The sequence below is a fragment of the Peromyscus californicus genome, unplaced genomic scaffold, assembly GCF_007827085.1.
Source record: "Peromyscus californicus insignis strain IS unplaced genomic scaffold, ASM782708v3 Scaffold_3__1_contigs__length_106647218, whole genome shotgun sequence".
Lineage (NCBI taxonomy): Eukaryota > Metazoa > Chordata > Mammalia > Rodentia > Cricetidae > Peromyscus > Peromyscus californicus.
The window spans coordinates 22,734,961-22,758,035 of record NW_026294551.1 but is presented as its reverse complement, the minus strand read 5'-3'; the positions used below and the strand labels follow the sequence as shown (position 1 = coordinate 22,758,035).

Below are 23,075 nucleotides of genomic sequence, written 5' to 3'. Positions count from 1 at the left end.
ACCTTGAGGCAGCTGGTAACATTGCATCTGTAGTTAGGAACCAGATAAAGCTGCCTAGCTCTAGCACCAAAAGGCCCGCCAACTAATGCACAGGCACCCAACCCTGGCTCTACACCACCATCAACCAAACAGCTTTCAGACATCCCAGTATGCGGCCAAATCTCAGGCCAACTAAACCAGGATTCCAGGGCATCAAAGCAAACAAGAGTTGTTGTCTGTTTTGTTTTTTTTTTTAATTTATTTTGTTGTGTTTTTGGTTTGTCGGGTTTCTATTTTGAAGCTCCCCGGGTCTTTCACCTTGCAGATCAAGGTGAAAACATCTGGCTGCAGGGAGGCAGGATTGTAATTTAAAAGCAAAGGCGAATGAGATGAGTAAAGGGAGGGTTCTACAGGATCTGGTGAGAGCCTTCGGGGAGGGAGTTAAGATGGTTTGGAAGGGGCTTCTGGTTCTGAGGTGTCAGTGAGAAGATCATGCCCTATATAAAACAGTCTTCACTAGAGTCTGGCTCAAATTGTGCTGCTGACCATGAATATCAGAGCTGAAACTGATACTAACACATGTAACTCCTTGGTTTGTTTTTGTTTGTTTTTTAGATTTTTTAATGTATGTGTAATGGGAGAGTATGCATGTGAATGAGGCGCCCGTGGTGGCCAGAAGTCATTGGATCCCCTGGAACTGGAGTTACAGGCTTGTGAGCTGCCTGACATGGGTGCTGGGAACCAAAACGAAACTCCAGTTCTCTGTAAGAACAATAAACACTCTTTACAGCTGAGCCAGCCCCATAGCTTCTTGTACACTTCAGCTGGCCTGAGGTAACTGGGCATTGCTGCCTGGAAAAGCTGCCTCAAAAATGAAATTCCAGCAGAGAAAAGTAGATGCCCACTCTCAGAGCATCTAAGAACGAGTCAGTGTTGGCCAGTTTCCAGATGCCAGCTGTATGCTCAGTAAAGTACGAGGGACATCACAGCAGAGTAAGTGTCACCTGCTTTGTTTTCCTCAGCAGAAAACTGAGACTCAGAAAGGGACTACAACCTGCCAACACTCTCCCACAGTGGTGAGGCTGGTAGACCATGGTGGACCTGGAGTCCTAGGTCCCTCTGGCTCCATGTTCCTGTTCTGCATTCCTTACATTGATGGCCCAGCCTTCTCCCATCTACTCTCCCATCACTAAAGTAGATGATAGGTAGGTAGGTAGGTAGGTAGGTAGGTGGATAGATAGATAGATAGATAGATAGATAGATAGATAGATAGATAGACAGACAGACAGACAGACAGACAGACAGACAGATAGATAGATAGATAGATAGATAGATAGATAGATAGATAGATAGATAGAGATAAGCAGACAGATAGATGGTATATAGGTATGTAAGTAGATAGGCAGGCAGACAGATAGCTAGGTAGATGGATGGATGGATGGATGGATGGACAGATAGATAGGTGATAGATAGATAGATGGATGGGTGAATAAATAGATAGACAGAAAGATAGAAGTTGTAAGTAGAAGTGAGTGTCCTCCCTGTCCTATACCAAGGCCTCCCTCCCATGTAGAACAACCCCTGCCCATAGTACCTAGCCTCCTACCTCACACATATTTATTCTCAGTATGGGTTCATTGAATAAAGTGAATGAGGCAGATGCCTGAGGCTCAGCAAATTCAACCATTGTGTTCCAAGAAGACAGTAGTACAGTCTACCTAGAGCCAGGTTGTTGGCAAATACCAAAGGCCTCAGCCCTCCTGTCAAGGGGCTTAATGGGGAAGATTCTGCCGCATAATCAGAGGGAGCTGGAGCTGTTCTGATGTCCTGAAGGGACAGATCTCAGTCCCAAATCAGTCCAGTACCTTTCACCATCCTGTGCTCCACCTTGGAACCATGATCACCCTCTTAACATCACTTAGGTTCCCTAGCAGGTACCTCTGTCATCTTTGAAGAGCACATGTCCCTCTGGAGACAATCTGCCTTCTTGTGTAGCTTAGAAAGTGTACCCTCAGCTTTGTCCCTTTCCCATTGGGCTTGGAAGAAGTTGGTACTTTGCTTGGTCTTTTGAGGGGAGACATTCTGAACAAAAATGGCAGGCTGCAGCAGGGGATGCTGGGAGTTCCTGCATCTGAGCCTCACATCTCACTAGTTGCTAAGAGCACACAGGGGCCTCCTGGGTCAAGAGCTTCTGAGTTACAAGTGAAGTGAGTCCCAGCCCAGGCTCAGTCTCCGTTGCCTGCGTGTGATAGAATTGTGAACTTAGGAGTTAGGAGATTTCCTGAACTGGAAGAGTTTCAGGAAAGGGCTGCAGGGAAGAGGGGAGTTAATATGAATGAACCCTAAATCTCTGAGTATGTTGTGGGGCACATGCCACTGCTTTATGAGGAACATGCACAGGCTAACAAAGTGACCCCAATTCTCTCTCTTACTTATCTTTATCAGGCCTCTGTGACCCCTAAGGGTTGCTATGTATACCAGAGGGAAAGTAGGTAACAATCGTCACCACACAAGGACCTTGCAGAAAGGTCTTCATCAGGAAAGCCAAGCAAAAAGCCTCACAGCAAGGCCTTCAGTTGACAAAGTGCTTGTCTCGCAAATACAATGACCTGAGTTCAATCTCAGCACTCACATTTAAGAAAAAAAAAAGAGCCAGGCATGGTGGTGCATACTTGTAATGTCTATGCTTGGGAGGCAGAGTTAGGTAGGTCCCTGGAGCTCCCGGATCAGCCAGTCCAGCCTATTTGGCAAGTTTCAGGGCAAAGAAATCCTGTCTCAAAGTGGGGAAAAGTGGATGGAGCCCCGAGAATAACACCCAAGGCTATTCCAAACATGCACAGATGGGGGGAAAAACACTCCATTGCAGTCTTCTAACTACCCCCAATGAGAAGCATGGGGGCCCTGTTATTTCCAGGGTCACCGTTGGTCAAATATCCCCCATTCATCTGCCCAACAGTCAATCTGAACCCAAGATGGGCACAAATCAACACAAAAACGATGTGAGTCAGTCACTGGGAGCCAGAGCAAATGGCTTTATTGTCCCACCCTGGGTACACTGTATTGAATTTCAGAACCTATGAAAACACACTCAGAAAGAAAGACTGGCCAAGGAACAGGTCCAGAAAAGAGACCCTGGAGCCCATTGAAATGATGAGGAGTCAAGTCCTGAAGGGCAACCGGCCTCAGTTGACAGGGTCTAAGAAACGTTAAAGCATGCAGGGAGCCCTCTCAGGGCCTGGGCATGGGTTCAGCATGAATGAAGAGATCTGGGCTGTAAGAGTTACAGTTGGCTAGAGGCCATTTCAGAACCCTGAAGGCAATGGCCTTGACCCTCTGGATCTGCCCTTCTCAGAACCTGCCCCCTGGGCAGGGAACACAGACAGGGCGGGGGCTGTTGGTTGCACGGGCTGCTCCGGAGCTGCAGGAGACTGCTGGAAGGCAGGGGAGGCATGATTTGGAGGGTGAGTAGTCAGGGGCACACGGGTTGCAGGGAAGCCTGGGAGACAGAAGAGAGTCAGTTACTATCATACTCCAGTTCGATAACACTGAACAGATCCTAGACTATACAAACAGAATGGCACCTTCTAAATCCTGTCCCCTTGTTTTACCCAAGGGGGAATAGGTACTCAGAGAGGAAAATAGAACCAGCCAGAGCAAACAAATGAGTTTGTCCCAAGATCAGAGCTAAACCCTCCAAGGTTCCTGAATCAGGATATTTTCTTCCTGGGCACCATGTGATCTCCCCAGAACTTTGGAGAGGTGAGATCTTGCAGCCATACTCACTTGCTGTCTTCACTCTCCAGCAGGCCCCGGTACGTGTTGATCTCACACTCCAGCCGGGCCCGGACATCCAGCAGCACCTGGTACTCCTGGTTCTGACGCTCCAGGTCAGCCCGGATCTCACCAAGCTGGGACTCCACGCTGCCGATCATGCACTGCATCTGGGCCAGCTGGGAGCTGTAGCGGGCTTCTGTCTCTACCAGGGTGGAGTCCAAAGCATCTCTCTGGGAGGACCAGGGTTGTGGGAAGAGGACCAGGTTAGAGGCCAGAGAACTATCGAGGAAGATCCGCCTGGGTCTAGGTGGGACTTCAGAATACCAGAATGGAAGCTCAGAGAGTCACTGAGCTAGGAGAAACCACAGTCAAACACCACTGAAGATGAGCTAGCCCAAGCTCCTGTAGCCCCTTGATCTAGACAGCATCTCCTTCCTAGCAGTACCTCTGGACAACTGATAATTACACAAAAGGTAGATCTTATGTAAATAAAGGAGTCACTACCGGGGCATAGAGGAGGATACTCCAGACCCTCTTGTCTTTCGCCACAAGGGCGGTTGTGATGTGTTTCTGGCCTTCACACCCTCCTCTCTACACAGAGAAGCCCTGAGCAAAGAATCTGAACTCTTGGAATCAGTGTGTATGGCCACCGTGTGGAATCTGGGGGTTGCATGCTTCCAAGCTTGGCTCAGCAGCTATTCTACCCACCCCAGTGCTTACCATGCTCTGCTGGGCCTGCAACTCAATCTCTAGGGAGTTGACGGTGCGTCTCAAGTCAATGATGTCTGCCTGGCAGGACTGCAACTGCTCCGAGCTGGACACGACCTGCTGATTCAGCTCCTCGGTCTGAAACATACCCACGCATGGGATCTGATCAGGAACCCTGAGGTCTCGGCTTCAAAAGTTACAGAGATCTCTTGGAACCATGAGTATGATGAGTCAAGGACAACCTCCCAGATGACCCACTCCAACCCATTTCTGCCATGCTTGCTGGAAAGACCGCATGGTTGCAAGATGGAGTCAAAACAGTTGTAAAACCCTCCATCTCTGGCTTCTGGTTCAGAGCCCCAAGGACACTTGTAGATGACTTCACCTCTGCTGCACTGACTGCTTCCAGGTACCTACCTGGGTGTCATACCAGTCTTCTGCATCCCTCCGGTTATTCTCCACCAAGGTCTCATACTGGCACCTCATCTCATCCAGAACACGGTTCAGATCAACAGGTGGGGCAGCGTCCACCTCAACATTGAGCCGATCACCAAGCTGGCAGCGCAGTGAGTTCACTTCCTGTGGCACAGATAGAGTCTGTTTCTAGGTGGCTGCCTTAGTACCCTATGCTCACCTCCTCCCCCCACGCTCACCTCCTCCCCCATGCTCACTTTCTCCTTCATGCTCACCTCCTCCCCCATGCTCACTTCCTCCCCCATACTCACTTTCTCCTTCATGCTCACCTCCTCCCCCATGCTCACCTCCTCCATGCTCACCTCCTCCCCCATGCTCACCTCCTCCCCCATGCTCACCTACCTCTTCTCCCCATGCTCAGCTCCTCCCTGCCATGCTCACCTCCTCATGATTCTTCTTGAGGCAGAGCAATTCTTCCTTCAGAGACTCCACCTGTGCTTCCAGGTCAGCCTTACACAGAGTCAGGTCATCCAGGATCCTGCGCAGACCATTGATGTCAGCCTCCACCAGCTGCCGCAGGGAAACCTCCGTCTCGTACCTGGAGACACAGAGCAAGGCACTCAAACCTGTGATCCCATTTGTATCAAAGTCAAGCCCCACCCCAGACTAGCCTGGTGCTGTAAGCTCTGCCCTCATGCCTCAGTGACTGAATGTAGCTGAAACCCTGAGACCAACCATCACCAGCATCCAGCTATCATCATCAGCCCCAGTCCGGGGACCAGCAGACCACTCACTTGGTCCTGAAGTCATCGGCAGCCAGCTTGGCATTGTCAATCTGCACCACCAGCCTGGCATTCTCTGCCTTGCTGCAAAGAGTCTGGGGATGTAAAGAAGTGATTTCATGTAAGAAAAGATGTTCTATTGGTGGGAGCTTCTCCCTGAGTCTGGCAAGAGCTGCCCATGGAAGGAGGTACATTCCCATCCTTGGATCTCAACAGTGTGGGGCTCCGTGAGAGATGAGAGCTGGTGGAGACCCTCAAGATCCCTTGCAATGTGGTGTGCCTATGATGCGTAGTCAAGGACTAGAGAGAAGGCAAAGGCATATTACAGGAAATACTGCAGCGTGAGGAAATAACACTTCCTCCTGCCTTCCTGTCCCCTAGACCTGCTGTGGGCCCAAGGCTCGTCGCTGCTAACAGGTATGTTCTAGTTCTCTGGTCACAAATGCTCCAGCTGAGCCCTTCGGGAATGAGGACTTACAGAGAAGCCATCTTCTCTGCTTTACAGATGCAGAAACCAAGCTTCACTAAATACACCAAATCCGTGTGATTTGCCTTTTTTAAATGAGGACATTAAAATTCAGAGAGATGGACAGTGATAGCAAAGTTTACACAGCCAGTTAGTTAATACACTCTGTGTTCAAGTTCTGAGTCTACTAATTGCCATCTGGGTCACTGAATAAGCCTGCCCTTGAGTGTTCTCATCTGATAGGCTAAGATCATCGGGGAGAATAGAAGAGGCCATAGACACAAATAAGCTCTGTTCCCTCTAAAAGTTTCCCATGGGATCCAGGCTATTATCACACATGTTCTGGCTTCTAGACCACTCCAAAACACTCACCTTCTTCTGGAGCTCCTCCATGGTCCGGAAGTAAGACTGGTAGTCGGGACACATATAGGGCACCTGCTGCTCACACCACTCTCGAATGCGGCTCTCCAGGCTGGCATTCTCCTTCTCCAGCTGCCGCACCTTCTCCAGATAGCTGGCCAGGCGGTCATTCAGGACCTGCATGGTCTCCTTCTCATTGCCAGTGAGGATGCCCTCCCCAAACCAACCTCCACTGGTGCTGTAGCTGGTGGCAAAGCCTCCCATGGGGAGGCAGAGAGCTGGAAGGCAGCTGGAAACCCTGTAATTGTTTCTACCCAGGCCAGCAGAGCACACAGAGAAACTCCGGGCTCCCCGGGAAAGACTTGGCAGCTTGCAAGAGCTGCTGGAGTACATTGTGGTCATTCGAGTGGAGCCCCCTCCAGCTTTACCTGGGCTTTTGAGGGATCCAGAGGAGAAGCTGGCCTTGAGGCATTTGGAAGCCATGGCCACAGCAGCCCAGTAAGCAGTAGATCTCTGAGAGTAGACACCCCAACACAGAGAAGCAGCTCCCTAGCCTGACTTTATACCTCTGCCCCAGTGGGCGTTGGTTGGCCCTTACAAAGTCTTTTCTCCTCATTAAAGTTAATTCCACTTTCTATCAAAACCTCTCATTAGCCTGTTATTTAGCTACCCATGGACATATCCTGGCCTCGTAAAACAGAATCCCCGTTGGACAAGTGGATATGTGGAGACTCACCCCCACAGCCCTGCACCCTGGGAAGACCCAGACTGCATCAGCTCTTCAAAGGGGCCTGTCATCAGAACCCAGACCTCAGCCTCTTTGTTAAGCAGGCGTGGGAGTCCAGCCACCCGTCTTGTCTTCTTTTAGTCTTGTCTCTTTTGATGGACAGTCTGGGGAAGGGGTAGCAAGCCTGCAAGTGGCTAGAAGGCAGGGTCTTGCAGCTTGGGCAACCATAAAAGGCTCTTGAATAGGCCCAGAAGATATGGCCATGGTGACCAACTGTCCCGGGTTCCTCTGGACTACTGTAGTTTTAATGTGATCCAGGGAACTCTTTATCCTGGACAAAATGGGACAGTACATAACCTTCAACCCAAGAGAGCCCTGCCAGACACTCCCCTACTTCCTTGCCAAAAAGTTCTGTTCTGGTTACATAGCCTCAACTCTAACCTGAATAACTCAAAGTCAGTTCCTGACCCTGTGACAGCTGGAGCCATGTTTGGGAGGACATGACTTTTCCAGCCCAGGTAAAAATGGGGGATTTCATTCTAGTTGCCTGAATTGGCAAAGGGGAATGTGAGTGTTTGATTTATACATTTCCTCAGCAGCTACAAGGAACCTGAGCCTCCAAGGCTCATCTCTGCTCTGGAAACTGGCTTACCCAATGCCTAGAAGGTTTGATGAGACATCCGACCAGTCCAATATGTGAACAAATGAGCCCTGGAACCAGGACTGAGGAGAGATGGTGATGCCATAGGTGAGAGCCTATGGGACGTGCCTTCTGAGCTGTCCTGTGGTTTGGGGTTCTGCTTACTCTTCTAAGAACACCTACTATCTTCCCATTAAGACATAACCATGAGCTGAGACCAGCAGTGAGCAAGGTATTATGTTCAGCACCTTCCCACGTGTGCTCTCTACAGACCTGAACGCATGGTCCCCATCCTGTAGCTGAAGACATCAAAGCTCAGATATAATAAGAACTTGCTTAGCACCTCCAGCTTGTGGCAGGCAAAACCTGGGATTCTGTCCTGGGCTGCTTGATATAATAGTCCATAGAAAACAGAAAGGAGAGAATTAGAGGAGATCCACAGGGCATGAGGTTCACACCCTGGGATCCCAAGAAAAGCAACCTGACCCAGTAGTGACATCTGAACTTGTGGGCTCGAATAGCCCAACCATGAACCACCTGACTCCACCTCTCAGGGTCTCCCTCTGTTTCTTCTTCTGTAATGAGAACAGATATCCACGCCTGCACCCTGGATCGCCTTAAGCATTAACTGAGCTTGGAGAAGCTCAGACAGCACCTGCTTGTGGCAAGCGCTCCTTGTGGCAGCAGCCAGTCCCTTCACAAGTGCAGTCTTGTTGAACTGGAACTTGGTAATGCCGAGTAGCTGTCATTAGGGAGTGGGGACAGATTCTAAGCACACCGTCCACTATCTCGTGGGCCAGGCAAATAGGTTTGGAACCCTCAGATATAGAACTCCCATGAGTCACTGCACCCTTTCCACACTCTGGGACCCGGTGTGATCAGCACCCACCCAGCATAATCCTAGGGTCCCATTGGCTGCCTCAGCCTCTCCTCCCTGAACCGCCATGCCTCGGTGCAAAGATGCAGCTGAGCTGAGAGCCTGGTCGAGCCTCCTGGAGTAGCTGTATTTCCCACCCATCCCCCTCCTAGGCCACAGTCTCCTGGGAACATGCTCTGGGCTCATCAGGGAAACTCTGAAGCCGTGTGGCCCAGAGAAGACACAGCACGAAGGCCTGGGAATTCTGTATCATTCCACTCAAGCCCGGGGGTCACATGGCTTCCTTGGTGGGGCTTTACTAGAGCCTGAGCTCCCTAGATAGGGACCAAGGGCTGTTGGCAGCTTTGAATACTCCTCCAAACCACCCAATTAATGGCAATAGCGGCGGGGCCCTCCATCACCCACTGAGCACTCAGAATGTGCCAGGACCTGTGCTCAGTCTTTCTACACATCCTCTCACTCAGTCCTCCCAACATCCTCATGAGGCATGAGATTGGCATTATCAGTGACCCTACTGGATAGATGAGTACTTACAGTGCTTTAGGAGTCGGCCAAATAATAGCAGAGGTGGCAGATATGGCTCTTGTGCAAAAGTGTGCAGTCCCCTTAAATTAAACCCCCAGCACCACCTACACCCTGCACGGATAGAAGGGTGCCAACTCCCACAGAAATCCCAAGGTGGGGCAATGAATAGTTTATGCAAGGTCCACAAAGGCCCTGCTAGGAGATCATAGCCCTGCCCCTCCAGTGACTCCAGTCCTCAGACCTGTCCAACTGCCTCTGGGGGCTCAGTCCCAGCCATTCCTTTTAGAGATCACAGCCCTCTCCCGTCCTGCTGTGCCCACCCAACACTTAGAACCCATGGAAGTGACTGGGAGAGACTCCCTTTGTCCCCTGTGACCTGCCAGCCTCTGTCTTGTGCTCCAGCCTCATCTTCCCAAGGAACCGCCCTGGGGACTAACCTCATACTTCTTTTGAAACACCCCTGCAATGTCAGAAATAGTGCGGCCCTTCTAGATGTCTCCGAGTGCTCAAGTGAATGCGAGAGTGAGTGCGTGAGTGTGTGAGGGAGTGTGTGAGGGAGTGTGTGAGGGAGTGACTGAGTGAATGGATGGACTGTGTTACATAAAGAAACAAACGGTTTTGAGGAGAAGAAAGCATAGAATGGAGAAAAGGAAGGAAGAAGGGAAGAAAGAATGAATGACTGGGGAAGAGGGGAAGGCATCCTTCTGCTAGTGCCACTCTCAGAGATAAGGAGGCAGAAACTCCAAGACAGGAACCAACTGCACCTGCCCCAACAAGCCGGGTCCCCTAGCAGAGAACAAAGGCCACCTGCTCAAGGGATACAGGCCCGTGAGGCAACTCAAAGGTGTGGTTGAAAAGTCCTGATAAGATGTTTTTAGATAATAAGATCTGTTTTAAAAAACAGATAAGTAATGTTTTCAGTGCTATGAAATAGTCTATAAATTGTGCTGCTCTGTTTCTTCCCCCTATCCTTTGGAATTTAAAAAACTAAAATAAGCTAATTTATTTACTAATTTATTTACTAGAACCCCATCTCAGCAGAAACTAACATTGTTTAGAAGCCTCCTGATAATCTTTCCCCTCAAGATCTCTGTTCTCTGTCCAGATGTGCTCCACACTGTCCCCAGAACATGGCATGAACATGCTCAGCCATGCCCTAAAATACCTTCTCCCTTCTTGCCTCCTTTTTCTGCCCATCCTTGAAGGTTTCTGCCAAATCCAAATCTTCCCGGAACCCTTCCCTAATCACGCCACACTCAACAATCTCCCCATGCTCGCAACTCAAACCCCTGCCCTGCCCTGGCTCTTGCTATCCCTGGACTGATCCAGGGAGTGAGAGAAGGTCTGCAACTGGGTGGCTGCTCCATGGGAGCCATGCCTGCTATTCACAGTTGATGCAGCCAGTCTCATGTCCCTGCTCCTCCCTGACTGAGCCCTGGTGTGCATTAGCACAGAATTTACTGGATGGGGTGGGGAGGTCTTCACACCTTAACTTCTAATTTATTCACTGAAGCCTGAGTGACATACCAGATAGTATATCTAGAAAGTAGCGACTAAACTGACCACCTTGGAAGTAAGTGTCCTGTATCATCTCATCTCTCTCCTGATGTCATGGAGAGAGATGGGGTAGGAGTCAAAAGAACCAAGTCCTAGGACTTTTGATTGTTGTGCTGCGTTGTACTCCAGTTTGTCCATCAGTGGCCTCAGTCAAGGGTGTATGGGTGAGGTTGAGCATAGGAGGGGTTCCTTCACTAACTCAAGTGCTCTGAAGGATTTAGTAAGAATTGAAGCAATGACACACGACCAAAGCAATTACTCACAACTGCACAGGGCTGTTTGAAGTACTCACAATCGCACAGGGCTGTTTGAAGTACTCACAATCGCACAGGGCTGTTTGAGTGTAGCCCAGAGACTCTTGGTTTTCATTCAGATCAACTCTGCTAAGCACCACATTTTGGGTGCTGACACACATCGTCCCATCAGGGCTCCCAGAAGCTCCAGTTCACAGATGGACTGTTGAGACTAAACGAGTCCCTGAGCATGCCTGGGCGTGAGCTGGAGAGCTGCAAAGCAGCCCCAGCCAAGACACTTCCGTTCTACCTGTGAACATCTTCTCCTAGGACCTAACTGGGGTACTTCTGCTGAACCTCTGGCTTCCTCATGTTTGGCTTAGTCACCAAATATATGGTAGCGTTGGCAGCACTATCTTGGCCTCAAGGAAGAGCCCAGAGGCAAAGGCTGAAGAGCTGGGTGATGGCCAGGACTCAGTCCCTCACTGCTGTGTGATCTGGTGTAAGTCACTCCCGGCTCTGGGTCTGTGTTCTGGACTGAAGAATGGGTCAAAAGGCAGAGAGGCCAACAGGGAACCTCTGACTTCTCATAGACCCTGCTTCTACTTGCCCAATTCAACTCCAGACACAGGTCAGCACAGCTTAGCCGGGCGAATCTACACACCCTGAGCTCCACCTCCCATAGCAGTCTGGCTGTCCCCGGCACCACACTGTCCCTGCCTCCCTATACTTCCTGTCACTGCAATATGAGAGTTCACGCTGCCTGTTACCCCAAAGGCCAATGAATAGAAATGGGAATCCAATCTACGTTGCGCTTTATTAGGAGAGAAGGTCATCTGAAAGGGTAATGGGTTTATGTCACTCAAAAAAAAAAAAAAAAGGGCCTCTCGTCTCATCTCCTGCCAGCAACTTCATCGGACATGGGACTGGATGAGAGACTAAAAGCTGTCCATCAATCTGGGGCTCGGTCAGGCTGTCAGATGCGTTCCTGAGACTTGTGATGTCTATGCCTCTGTCATCTCAGTACTCCCCGCTCATTCTGTGGATGTCTGTGCTCAGGGACTTCCTGAAATTCTAAGTCTAGTGACCATCTGCCGTCATCAACTTTGTGCTCCTCCCGGGGCATCTGAGCTGGGGGTGGGAGTTGTTAGGACAGACGAACCATTAACAGTGCATACCTGCTAAGCTCCTAACGTCTATGCACTGACTCCTTTCTACAGGATGGAGTGCAAATGTGTCTTTATAACACAGAATACAAAAGTGCCCTCTGGGGTCCTCTATACTCTCATACCCCCGTATTAGGAACATGGATTTGCCTGGCTCTCTGTCTTCACCTCCCAGCCCACCCCAACTCCCCTCTATGGTGTGGTTGGCTCAGGCCAGGCCACCTGAGACTGGCCTTCTCTGGTTGGCCCTGGGACTCCTCTCTATTGAACTGACCCATGTTGGGAAGTGGAGGAGACAGGAGCTCGCCCAGGGAGAAGGTAGGCAGGAATGGGAGATGACCACTGATCCCACCAGGCCTGCTAAAGAAGGCTGGAACCTTTGCATCTTCTCTGGCTATCATAGGGTAGGTGCCTACAGGCAAAGCCAACCTGGGAACAATGACCGGCACCCACCAAGATTGAGGTGGGGGTCAGTGTCTGTTAACCAGAACCTGAAGCATCTCCAATATTAAATATTTTCGATCACTCAGCGACTTTACTATATCCCATGCCCAAAAACCCCTGGACACTAACCACGGGAGAATCAACAGAGTCAGCCGGGATCAGGTTTGCTATGCCAAGAGAACACTTTATTGGGTATGTTTCCAGGGGAACCTGGTTTGCATGGCGTAAAAGGCACAGTTAAGACCAGAAACAATAGATGAATTTTAGTAGAAAAACCTGCTAAGCAAGGAGGGCCCTAGGGAGGTGCAAAATCATTTAGCTGCCAAAAGCCACAAGGTGTCCTCCTTCCTGTGGCCTAGGCCTCACTGGTGGCCGGTCACAGTGCGCGGGGCACCACGTGCTCCCTGGAGGAGACAACTCTTCCATCTCTGATCTCCTCGGTGATGGTACGGATCTGGGTGCTGACCTGAGGAGCTGGGGTGCAGGGTCCAGCCGGGGTGCAGGGTGTAGAGGGGGTGTAAGGAACTCTTACAGTAGGCTTGCATTCCGTGGAACAAGGGTGGGCAGGAAGCCTGAAGAAATGAAATCACATATGATGCACTTGGCACTGGAGCATTTGATTGATTTAGGAAATCATGCTGGACAGTAGTAACAACAATGAATGATATCAGAGCATTTCAATGACTCTGAAACCCCAGGGAAGGGAGGATGGAGCTGTCGGAGGGAAGACTAGGAACTTCCACCAAAAAGATGGTCAAAGGTGGGCTTGTGCCTCGGCTTAGCACGTCCCCTTGAACATTTTTCAAAGCGCGGGACCAGAAGGAGTCTTCAATGGCTTTAGCTTAATTGCCTTCATCTTTGTAACAACCACTCGGCTCTGAAAGTGTGTCAAGCCCTTCTCTCGGCCCAGCTCAGGGAGTCCCAGCATCACTCACTTGCAGTCCTCGCCCTCCAGCAAACAGCGGTAGGTGGCAATCTCTGACTCCAGCCGGGCCTTGACGTCCAATAACACTTGATACTCATGGTTCTGCCGCTCCAGGTCACAACGAATCTCGGCCAGCTGGGACTCCACGTTGGTGATCAGACACTGCATCTGAGCCAGCTGGGAGCCATAGCGGGCCTCTGTCTCAGCCAGGGTAGATTCCAGAGAATTCCGCTGCAGTGGGAAAGAGGAGCGACTGAGGAGGAGGAATTCCACCCTACATGACCCACGCTCCTAGTAGCCGCACACAGTTGTGATTAGGCCCTGTGATAGCGTGATGGCCAGCACATTGGTAAGTCAGAGAGCCTTCAATGAACTGCGGCCAGTCAGCGGGGCAGAGACCACCCACCATGCTGTGCTGGGCCTGCAGCTCGATCTCCAGGGCGTTGACTGTGCGTCTCAGCTCGATGATCTCTGTCTGGCAGCACTGCAGCTGCTCAGAGCTGGACAGCACCTGCTGGTTCAGCTCCTCGGTCTACAGAGGAGAGAGTGCAGAACAGGATGAGACCCTAGGGTCTCCCCTCCACACAGTGACCCCCACCCCACAGCCTACAGTCCTGGATGGCCAGCCCCACCTGAGTGTTGAACCAAGTCTCCACATCTCTGCGGTTATTCTCCACCAGGGTCTCATACTGGCATCTCATGTCATCCAATATCTTGTTGAGATCCACTGGAGGGGCAGCATCCACCTCCACGTTCAGTCGGTCCCCAAGCTGGGAACGGAGTGTATTGACTTCCTGCAGTGACAGACAAAACAAGATGGCATAAGACTGTGAACAAGTTGCTGGCTTGGTAGGTTCAGTGACCTGGATTCAAATTCCCCTTCCTCCCTCGGGTACCGTGATACAGGAGAGCTGGCCTTTTTGAACATGGCTCTCCCCATTGGTCTATCTATACCTAGCCCCTTCTGAGGATTGGGGGGATGACACACCAAGAAAATAGAATTATTATCAAACTCCATAATCCAAATGGAGTTGTAATGTCATGGGCGAGGGTGTAGCCTCTGCGTGACTGAAGGCAAATGACATCACATCTTTACGACCATCTTCTCAGCTGTAAAATGGAGCTTACAGTGGGTTCTAACTCTTGGGGTTACTGTGACGGTGAAATAAGGTATAAAGGGCTGCATGTACTTCCTGCCATACAATAAGCCCAGGGGCCAGCAGGGACTCCTTGGCTGGATGGGGACCTTGGGGTTCAGGTGGCAGCAGCCTCACCTCCTCATGATTCTTCTTGAGACACAGCAGCTCCTCCTTCAGAGACTCCACCTGTGCTTCCAGATCAGCCCTACACAGGGTCAGCTCATCCAAGATCCGGCGCAGGCCATTGATGTCCGCCTCCACCAGCTGCCTCAGGGACAGCTCCGTCTCATACCTGCACACATAGAACCCTGCCAAGTCTGCAGCCAGGGAAGCCCTGGGCCAAACTGCTGTGGCTAACTTGGAGTCAGAAACACAGTGGTCCTCTCCCTAGTCCCAGGAGGGATCCAGGGCCTCTGCCATGTCTTCCCATTTACAACTGTATCTGGCTTTATTCCCACCTCACCAGTTCCCAAAAAGCAGGGAACAGAGCTTGACACAGAGCAAACCTCCCCTGGTTGGGCCACTCACTTGGTCCGGAAGTCATCAGCAGCCAGCTTGGCATTGTCAATTTGCAACACAAGCCTGGCATTCTCAGACTTGGTCAGCAAGATCTGAAAAACAAGAGGTTTTCCCTGAACTGGGGAAGGCCGGGCAATGTGAAGCCTGTGGGGTGGGGAGCCCAGCTCACGGACGCCTCTAAATACAGGCGACATCTTCAAATATCCAGACATGGAGGGAGAACAGGCCCCAGGAGGGACACCACATCACAGGCCCCAGGAGGGACACCACATCACTGGCCCCATTGGTCCTGGCTTCTGTAGCCTTCAGAGTGGGCCAGTAGGATAGATCAAGGTGAGGTTCTGATATATCAGAAGTGGGTTCTGACTCTGGATCCCACATTCAAGGTGTGCGACCCTGGACAAGTTGTTGAGCCTCTCAAAATTCAGCCCCCTTATCTGTTAGCCGGGCGTAGTCACACCCCTCTCTCCAGGATGAAGAGCAAGTAAACCAATGGCTAGGAAGGTGTCAGGTACGGCACCACACCTAGTGGGGACTAGGGACACGATCCTCCCCTCCTCCCTGGGCTGAGACAATGAGGGAAGGAAGAACAGCTGGTAACAGGGTACAGGGACCAGCAGGGAAGCCTGGGTCCCCAGAGAGTGGAGCTCTCCTTCTAGAAGGCTCCTCTGCAAACTTCAAAGAGTGGCTGAGTCTTGGAATGGGAGGCTTCCAGGAGCTGCCCGGCCAGCTGGGAGAGGCCCTGGCCCGTTACCTTCTGCTGCAAGTCTTCGGCGGTCTTAAAGTAGGACTGGTAGTCCGGGCAGATGTACGGGACCTGACACTCGTACCATTCCCGGATGCGGCACTCCAGCTGCGCATTGTCCTGCTCCAGCTGCCTCACCTTCTCCAGGTAGTTGGCCAGGCGGTCGTTCAAGACCTGCATGGTCGCCTTCTCGTTGCCATTGAAGCTGCCCTCGCAGAACCAGCCCCCGTTCCCGGCGAAGCCAGAGGAGTGGCACGCAGAGGACAGATAGGAGCCCGGCAAGCAGCCCCCAAGGCCAGAGAAGCCTGTCCTGAAGGAGGACACGGGCCCCACAGTGCCAACCAAACTGGGGGCCCTGCAGGAGCCCATGGAATGGATGGAAGACATCCGAGAGAAGCTGCCTGCGGTGCCACAGAGGCCCCTGGCAGACCCAGTGGAGAAGGTCGGGGTGCAGATCTGGGTGGCCATGATGCTAGCGAAGAAGGTGGCAGCTTAGGTAGGAGCTCAGGCTATGGACTCTCCAGGCCTCCCTACAGTGCTTATATACACTCTCCATGGATGGGGTGGTGGCGTGTTCCAGGTCTTTAGCTCTTGGGAAAGCCCTTTCCAATCCCCGAAAGCCTATCTCATTAGAATGTCATTTTTGCTATCCATTAGAATGTCTTTCCTTGTAAAAGAAAAAAAAAATTGTTCAATTGCGTTTGCTAAGTCAGGACTCTCAGCCATCGTCATTTCCTAGCAGGCTAAATTTTATTACCTCTTCAAAGAGTCTTTGCCCCAGATCTCATAAACTGGGAGTGGCCTTGCATATGACATTTGGTTTCTGTCCTCCCTGCTTGTCTTCCCCTGGGGAGCCCAATCTGTCCATCTGTCACCTGTACTCCCACACTTGTTCATCTATGCCTGGGCCACCGGAGCGACGAAAAGGGAGTACAGGATATATAGTGGAATATTACTCAGCCATAAAGAAAAAGGAAAGGATAGAATTTGCAGGAAAAGGAATGGGACAGGAAAGGACTGTGTTGAGTGAGGAAACTCGGCTTGAGAAAGACAAGCCTCACACAGCCTCTATCATATGTGGATCCCCACTTCTAATTTTTACATATGTGTGTTTATGTTGGAGTGTGTGTAGAGGCCAGACAACTAGAAAGGGACCCATAAAAGAGACTTTAAAGGGGAGGGGGGAAGGAGGTAGTAGAACGTGTGATATGGATATAGAAATGGAAAAGTGGGGTGAAAGGGTGAGGATGGGGAGCAGAGAGATGAGGGGAAAGCAAGTGAGGAGCAGGGTCAAGCAAAATGAATACGTATCTGTTTATATAGAAACAGTCCGTAAGGAACCCAATGCCTTGTAAGCTAATTTTAAAAATAAAGTAAGGACCAGAAAGACGGCTCAGCGGGCTTCTGAAGTACTTGCCTGACAACCTGAGTTTGATCCCTGGATCCCAAAGTAGAAGGAAAGACCTGATCTCTAAAGGATGTCCTCTGACCTACACACACACACACACACACACACACACACACACACACACACACACACACTGTAGCATGGGCATGTCTGCACTCACACACACATATCGTACATATACACCCACAATAATAATAATAAATAAATTTTTTAAAAGAGAGAGTGTGTGTAGGCCAGTGAGATGGCTTAGTGAGTAAAGGCGCTTGCGACCAAGACTGATGACCTAAGTTCAATCCCCAGGCTCACACAGTAGAAGGGAAGGACCAAGCACAGCGTTTCCCTTTTATCCTCACACACGTACCAGGTTTGCATGCACCTGTGTACACACATACACACAAAATTTTTTAATGTAATTTTTAGATTTAAATTTAATAAAATCAAAAGAGAACTAGATGTGGCGGTGTACCTGTGGTGTTCGGGATTTTAACTCTTCCAATTGCTCCTCATAACAATCATGGATCATGCCCAGCAAACCTCCACCAACTCCGGTCCATTGCCTAAACACTCACTCACAGGAATCAGGGGGCGAGTGTTAATACTTAGATCTGAAACCAGTGCTCTTAGACCCCAATTCAGGGTACCTAGAATTTAGGAACAAGAGCTCAACATTCCGACACTGGCTCCATCAATCATTCGCCCTGTGACACTGAGCATGTCACCCCTCTGGGATCCTCAGTGGCCTGGTGGGAACAGAAGAGATCACTGTGCTGTTCTGCCTACTCCACACAGACATGAGGAGGATCCAAAGACAGCTGCAAATGTGTGCTGAAGGCTCCGACATACTTTAGAAGTGACAGTTAGTCAAAAAGAAGTTTTTTTTTTTTTTTTGGTTTTTCGAGACAGGGTTTCTCAGTGTAGCTTTGCGCCTTTTCCTGGAACTCACTTGGTAGCCCAGGCTGGCCTCGAACTCACAGAGATCCGCCTGGCTCTGCCTCCCGAGTGCTGGGATTAAAGGCGTGCGCCGCCACCGCCCGGCTAAAAAGAAGTTTTTAATGGTAATGACAGCAAAGGCTCATGGGTATAAGCACTCTGCTGGTGTTGCTGAGGTCTCTGTGCCCTCCCCCCAGGTACAGTATGGTGACCGTGGGGGAGGAGATACCCCATAACCAATCCCTCAGACAGTTCATGAGCTGGTTATCATGTAATCCATCTGTTTGGAGCTATGGGCAGGGCTGGAAGACCATTTCCCTTGTAGTCTTTGTCTTCCCTAAACCTAAACCGTTTAGACCTTCCTGGTCACTGAACACATCCCAGAGGTGACCAAGAGCAGAGAAGGAATAAAAAGAACAAAACCAAATAACTACCAGATGCCTAAGCAAATCAAGAGAGCAGACCCTGAAAACTGTGGGTCAAGGATAAGCTCGGGGCTTCCACCTCAAACCCTGGGCTTTCCCAAGCACAGGAGATGCCCTGCTGGCTCTTCCTCCCTAGAGTCATTTTGCAAAGCTGGCGTTTATGGAAGCATTTATGTGCTTCTGAAGTTGTGGTTCTCAACCTCTTAAAAACAATTTATAAGCTTCTCTCTGAGATTACTCAGGGAGGATGATTGGCTGTGACGAACACGCCCAGTGCCGTAGACACCTCCACAGCTGTCTGAGAGTGGCCCCATTCAGCTCTTGCTGCTCGAGAGAGTGGGGATCAGCCTCTGCACCCTCAGCTCTAGCCGCCCCTCAACAACTTCCTGATGGCTGCTTATTTCCCAGCTCTCCGGCAAGACCTAAAACTACCCTGTCCCGGGGCTTCTTGACTCAGCATTGTAGACACTGTGGGTTGAGCAATCCTGAGTTGTTCGGGGCTATCCTGTACACTGCAAAGTTTCTGTGATATTTCTCACCTCTACCACCTGATACCACTCTCTTAGAGAAGTGGTATCTATCACCCTATCTGTCACCCCCTCCTGGCATGCCACTTGCCCTGGGTTTCTGGGTAGGAGGGAACTCACCCTAACTCCCTGCTCCCTTGACACAGGGGCCCAGGTGGGAGGCCACAACGGAACAACCAGGCTTTCCCAGGCTGACTGGGCCTGCTCATTCATTCATATATTCACCCATTCACTCAATAAGTGATGGGAACCTACGTTGCACCAAGCTTCTTCTAGGTGTTGGAGAGAGGTGGTAAAAAGGATGAAGGTTCTGTATTCACAGAGCTGGCACTACTTCTTGGCCTAGTTATGAGGACCAAAATTGCCTAGAGACATTTTCTACATCCCCTGGGAAAGGGAGGGTGGTGATGTCATCCCCATCTGACAACTGCTGGACCATCAGCACAGAGACTGGGTGATCAGACCTCCCCTACACCCCCATTTTGTCTTCTGGAAAAATCATGGCAGAGTTTGCTTTCTCTGTTGGCCCACACAGGCAAATGGTTTAACCCACATAAATCCAATTTGCCTTGTTAACCACACAGCATTTATCATGCAAAATAGGCAAGACAGAGGCCTTCTCAAACTCTCTACACAGTTTTTTTAACATCAAACATGCACTATCCTGAGGAGCAGGAGACCTGGACTCCGGGCCTAGCTCTGCAACAATTCCCCAAATGAGCCCCATGCACTGTGAACCTCAGCTCACCCATGAGAACAGAGGAAGGGCCTCACACATCCTGCAGTTAGCTGCCCACAAGCATTCCATGGAGACTAAGAGTTGGCGGCACATGGCTGTGGTTTATTCTCTGTCCCCCATTGCCCCTGTCCCTATCACTCATCAACAAAATACAGAGGAGTTTTAGAGATTCAAACATGACATGATTGAGGGAGCCATTATGGGGTTAGGGAGAAACCTGGTGCTAGAGAAATTCCCAGGAACCCACAAGGATGACCCCAGATAAGACTATTAGCAATAGTGGAGAGGGTGCCTGAACTGGCCTTCTCCTGTATTCAGATTGATGACTACCCTAATTGTCATCATAGAACCTTCATCCAATAACTGATGGAAGCAAATGTGGAGATCCACAGCCAAGGACTGGGCCAAGCTCCTGGAGTCCAATCAAAGAGAGGGAGGAGAGATTACATGAGCAAGAGGGGTCCAGATCATGACAGAGAAACCCACAGAGACAGCTGACCTGAGCTTGTGGGAGCTCATGGTCTCTGAACCAACAGCTGGGGAGCCTACATGGGACCAACCTAGACCCTCTGCATGTGGGTGACCGTTGTGTGGCTTGGTCTGTTCGTGGGGCCCCTGGCAGTGGGACCATGATCCATCCCTGGTGCATGAGCATGACTTGTTGTGATGTGTCCAAGGAGGAAGTGAACTATCCCAGCAGGGATCTTTTTTTCCTGCTTCTCCAGACTTTGATCAGACTATGTGGGCCACCACACTACCATGGAGAAATCAGACAGTAGCCCATGGGACAGCCAGGCCACCTACCAATGGACATCAATGAGAATAAGGTCACTCAGGATGGCCAGTGGCTGTCCCTCTTCAAGCAGTCTGCCAGCTCAGACTTCATTTTTCTGGTTTTCTCATATCTCTTGCTTTTACCTTGATATCCACACACAAATCCTAGAAAATTCTCTACCATAGATGACACCTGAAAATTGGTTCCTTGTCCTGACATCTTCAGACCCCACCCAGGACCCCACCTACAGCTAATCCTCATCTCCTCCACACCACTGTTCTTTCCTCTTATACCAAGGAATTTGTTCAAGCGTGAAGTGCCTGGGATTTCTGGTCCCTCCACCTGAGAAGCCTGGTTACTATATATTCTGCTTTAAATAACCATTTCCATAGCTCCTGCCAAATGTGCTGCCTGCTGATGTCAGATTCCAGTACTGACATGCAGGAACTGGTAGGCAAAGTTGAAGAGCGCATGGTGGGAAGTAAAAATACTTACAAAGAAGACATTTCTAACCATTCGCTTAATTTTTCAAAAGGATCCAGGAACCGTCTCACTGGATTTTGATGGTGAAAGACTCAGGGCTCTTCATAGACCTAGGAAGGACAGGGTTACCAGATTCGGCAAGCAAAAACACATTCAATCTTTGGGGGCATGGTTATACTAAAATGTTACTGTCTGTCTCTCTGCATAACCCGTCCAGCTGAGCACACTGGGTTCTGCATGGAAGCCCTCAGTAGGGACACATCACTATTTAAGGGCCTCAACCAAGCAAGATGCTACTGTCCCTTCCCTCTGCCCTGTCACCATGAAATTAGCTGATACTGGGGACAGGTCAATCGACTTCCCTTGGAAAACCATGACCTCTGAGTCCTCTATGTCCTGTCTCAGCGACTGCCGTGTGTGTCTTCCCAGACTCCCTGAGCAGTAGTCAGAGATTTGGGGGCTAAGCTGTCATCCCTCTGATCTTGACCACTTCAGTGACACTCTACTCTGATCCCGGCTTCCTTCCACTAGGTGACTCAGCCCAAGCAGGAGTCTCAAGTCTCTCTCTGCCCTACTTCCAAACTCTCAGGTGTCCAAACTTCTGCCTACCTCCACTGTCACCAGACCTCACTGGACTGGGGACAGTCTGAACACAAACTAGGTGACCAAGGAGGTCCTTCACCCACTCCCTGGCTGCCCTTCAATGGGGATCTTCAGGGGAGCTGATGAGGAATGACATTGACCTTAAACAGTGGCTCCCTATTCAAAACTCTAGGGCCTCAACTCTCCAAGACCCTGCTATGGTTTTAAAACTCCCCCTGGGTCTAGCTTACCCTCACTAGGCCTTGAAATTCCCACTTTACCAAGTCCATATTGCTCCAGAATATCAACTCCCCAAACACACACACACACACACACACACACACACACACGCACACGCACACGCACACGCACACGCACACGCACACGCACACGCACACGCACACACACACACACACACACACACACACACACACACACACAAATTTCTCCCCCAGAAGTGACTTTGGTTATTGCTCTGGGCTTTGAAAGTCTGCTCAGAATGAGCCACGTGTCTTGCCATAGTGAGTACCCAGGAAGCCACTGAGCCCAGCAGAAAGCCATACCTCTCCAGTCCTCTTGTGACCATGCTCTGCCTTCATGTTTCAGGACCCAAAGCCCTCTCCCAGAGGGCCAGCTCTTCCTGCACAACCATGCTGACCAACAGCTCCCATCTGGAGACTATGGCCTTCTGCTCAGAGGTACTGAGTCCTCGCTCCCCTCATTCAGCTTTTATGATCTGAGAATTCCACAACACTACCTTTCTCCCCAGTGTTTTAGAGAACCTGTGATTTATGGGAGGTGCACTGTCAGGCATACTGGGTCGGGGACCTCAGTGTCTGCATCCCCTCCATTCAAGTATCACTTAACTGAACCACAAAGCAAATCCTCCCCCAAATGCCCCATTTGATTGGCTCAGCCGTCAGCATTTACAGATGCCAGGCAGTCCACATAACAACATGCCTCCTGCTAACAGCAGCATCTCTGTGGCCAGGCCTGGGGCTCCAGGCTATCATTAACTGCCTTACACGGCACAGGTTTTACTTTTAAGCTTCTCGGAGATGCTCAGATGAAAGCAACCACGTGGCTGTTATGACCGATCATGAAAGCTGAACAGAGGATATGTGCCAGACACCTGCCAGCTTTACCAAAAGCCCATCCCCCAACAGGCGCCCGAACAAGTCTCAGCAGCCACCCATCCACCTGTCCCCTCCCAAACTCCATGAGGG

General features: G+C 50.5%; 2 protein-coding genes across 2 annotated transcripts; both read right to left on the bottom strand.

The window, feature by feature from the left end:
* Positions 1 to 3,327: 3,327 nt before the first annotated feature.
* On the bottom strand, positions 3,328 to 6,966 carry Krt35 (keratin 35). The gene is made up of 7 exons (XM_052756816.1): positions 6,496 to 6,966; positions 5,670 to 5,752; positions 5,317 to 5,473; positions 4,879 to 5,040; positions 4,474 to 4,599; positions 3,763 to 3,983; positions 3,328 to 3,475 (listed from the first exon to the last, which is right to left on the bottom strand). The coding sequence occupies exons 1-7, from the start codon at positions 6,964 to 6,966 to the stop codon at positions 3,328 to 3,330; spliced, it is 1,368 nt and encodes a 455-aa protein (XP_052612776.1).
* Positions 6,967 to 13,028: 6,062 nt separating this feature from the next.
* Positions 13,029 to 16,448, bottom strand: LOC128121953 (keratin, type I cuticular Ha6). The gene is made up of 7 exons (XM_052757066.1): positions 15,990 to 16,448; positions 15,245 to 15,327; positions 14,852 to 15,008; positions 14,210 to 14,371; positions 13,984 to 14,109; positions 13,588 to 13,808; positions 13,029 to 13,224 (listed from the first exon to the last, which is right to left on the bottom strand). Exons 1-7 carry the CDS (start codon positions 16,446 to 16,448, stop codon positions 13,029 to 13,031), a joined length of 1,404 nt encoding a protein of 467 aa, XP_052613026.1.
* Between the last annotated feature and the right edge of the window lie 6,627 nt (positions 16,449 to 23,075).

Bases quoted from the DNA above. Each gene is read 5' to 3' on its own strand.
- Krt35 (XM_052756816.1), bottom strand. From the start codon at position 6,966: ATGGCTTCCAAATGCCTCAAGGCCAGCTTCTCCTCTGGATCCCTCAAA. The intron at 3,984-4,473 runs GTAAGCACTGGG...TGGTCCTCCCAG, and splicing joins TGCAGGCCCAGCAGAGCATG to AGAGATGCTTTGGACTCCAC. The intron at 3,476-3,762 runs GTGAGTATGGCT...TCTGTCTCCCAG, and splicing joins CTGGAGAGTGAAGACAGCAA to GCTTCCCTGCAACCCGTGTG.
- LOC128121953 (XM_052757066.1), bottom strand. From the start codon at position 16,448: ATGGCCACCCAGATCTGCACCCCGACCTTCTCCACTGGGTCTGCCAGG. The intron at 14,372-14,851 runs GTGAGGCTGCTG...CTGTCACTGCAG, and splicing joins TCAAGAAGAATCATGAGGAG to GAAGTCAATACACTCCGTTC. The intron at 13,225-13,587 runs GTGAGTGATGCT...TCATTTCTTCAG, and splicing joins CTGGAGGGCGAGGACTGCAA to GCTTCCTGCCCACCCTTGTT.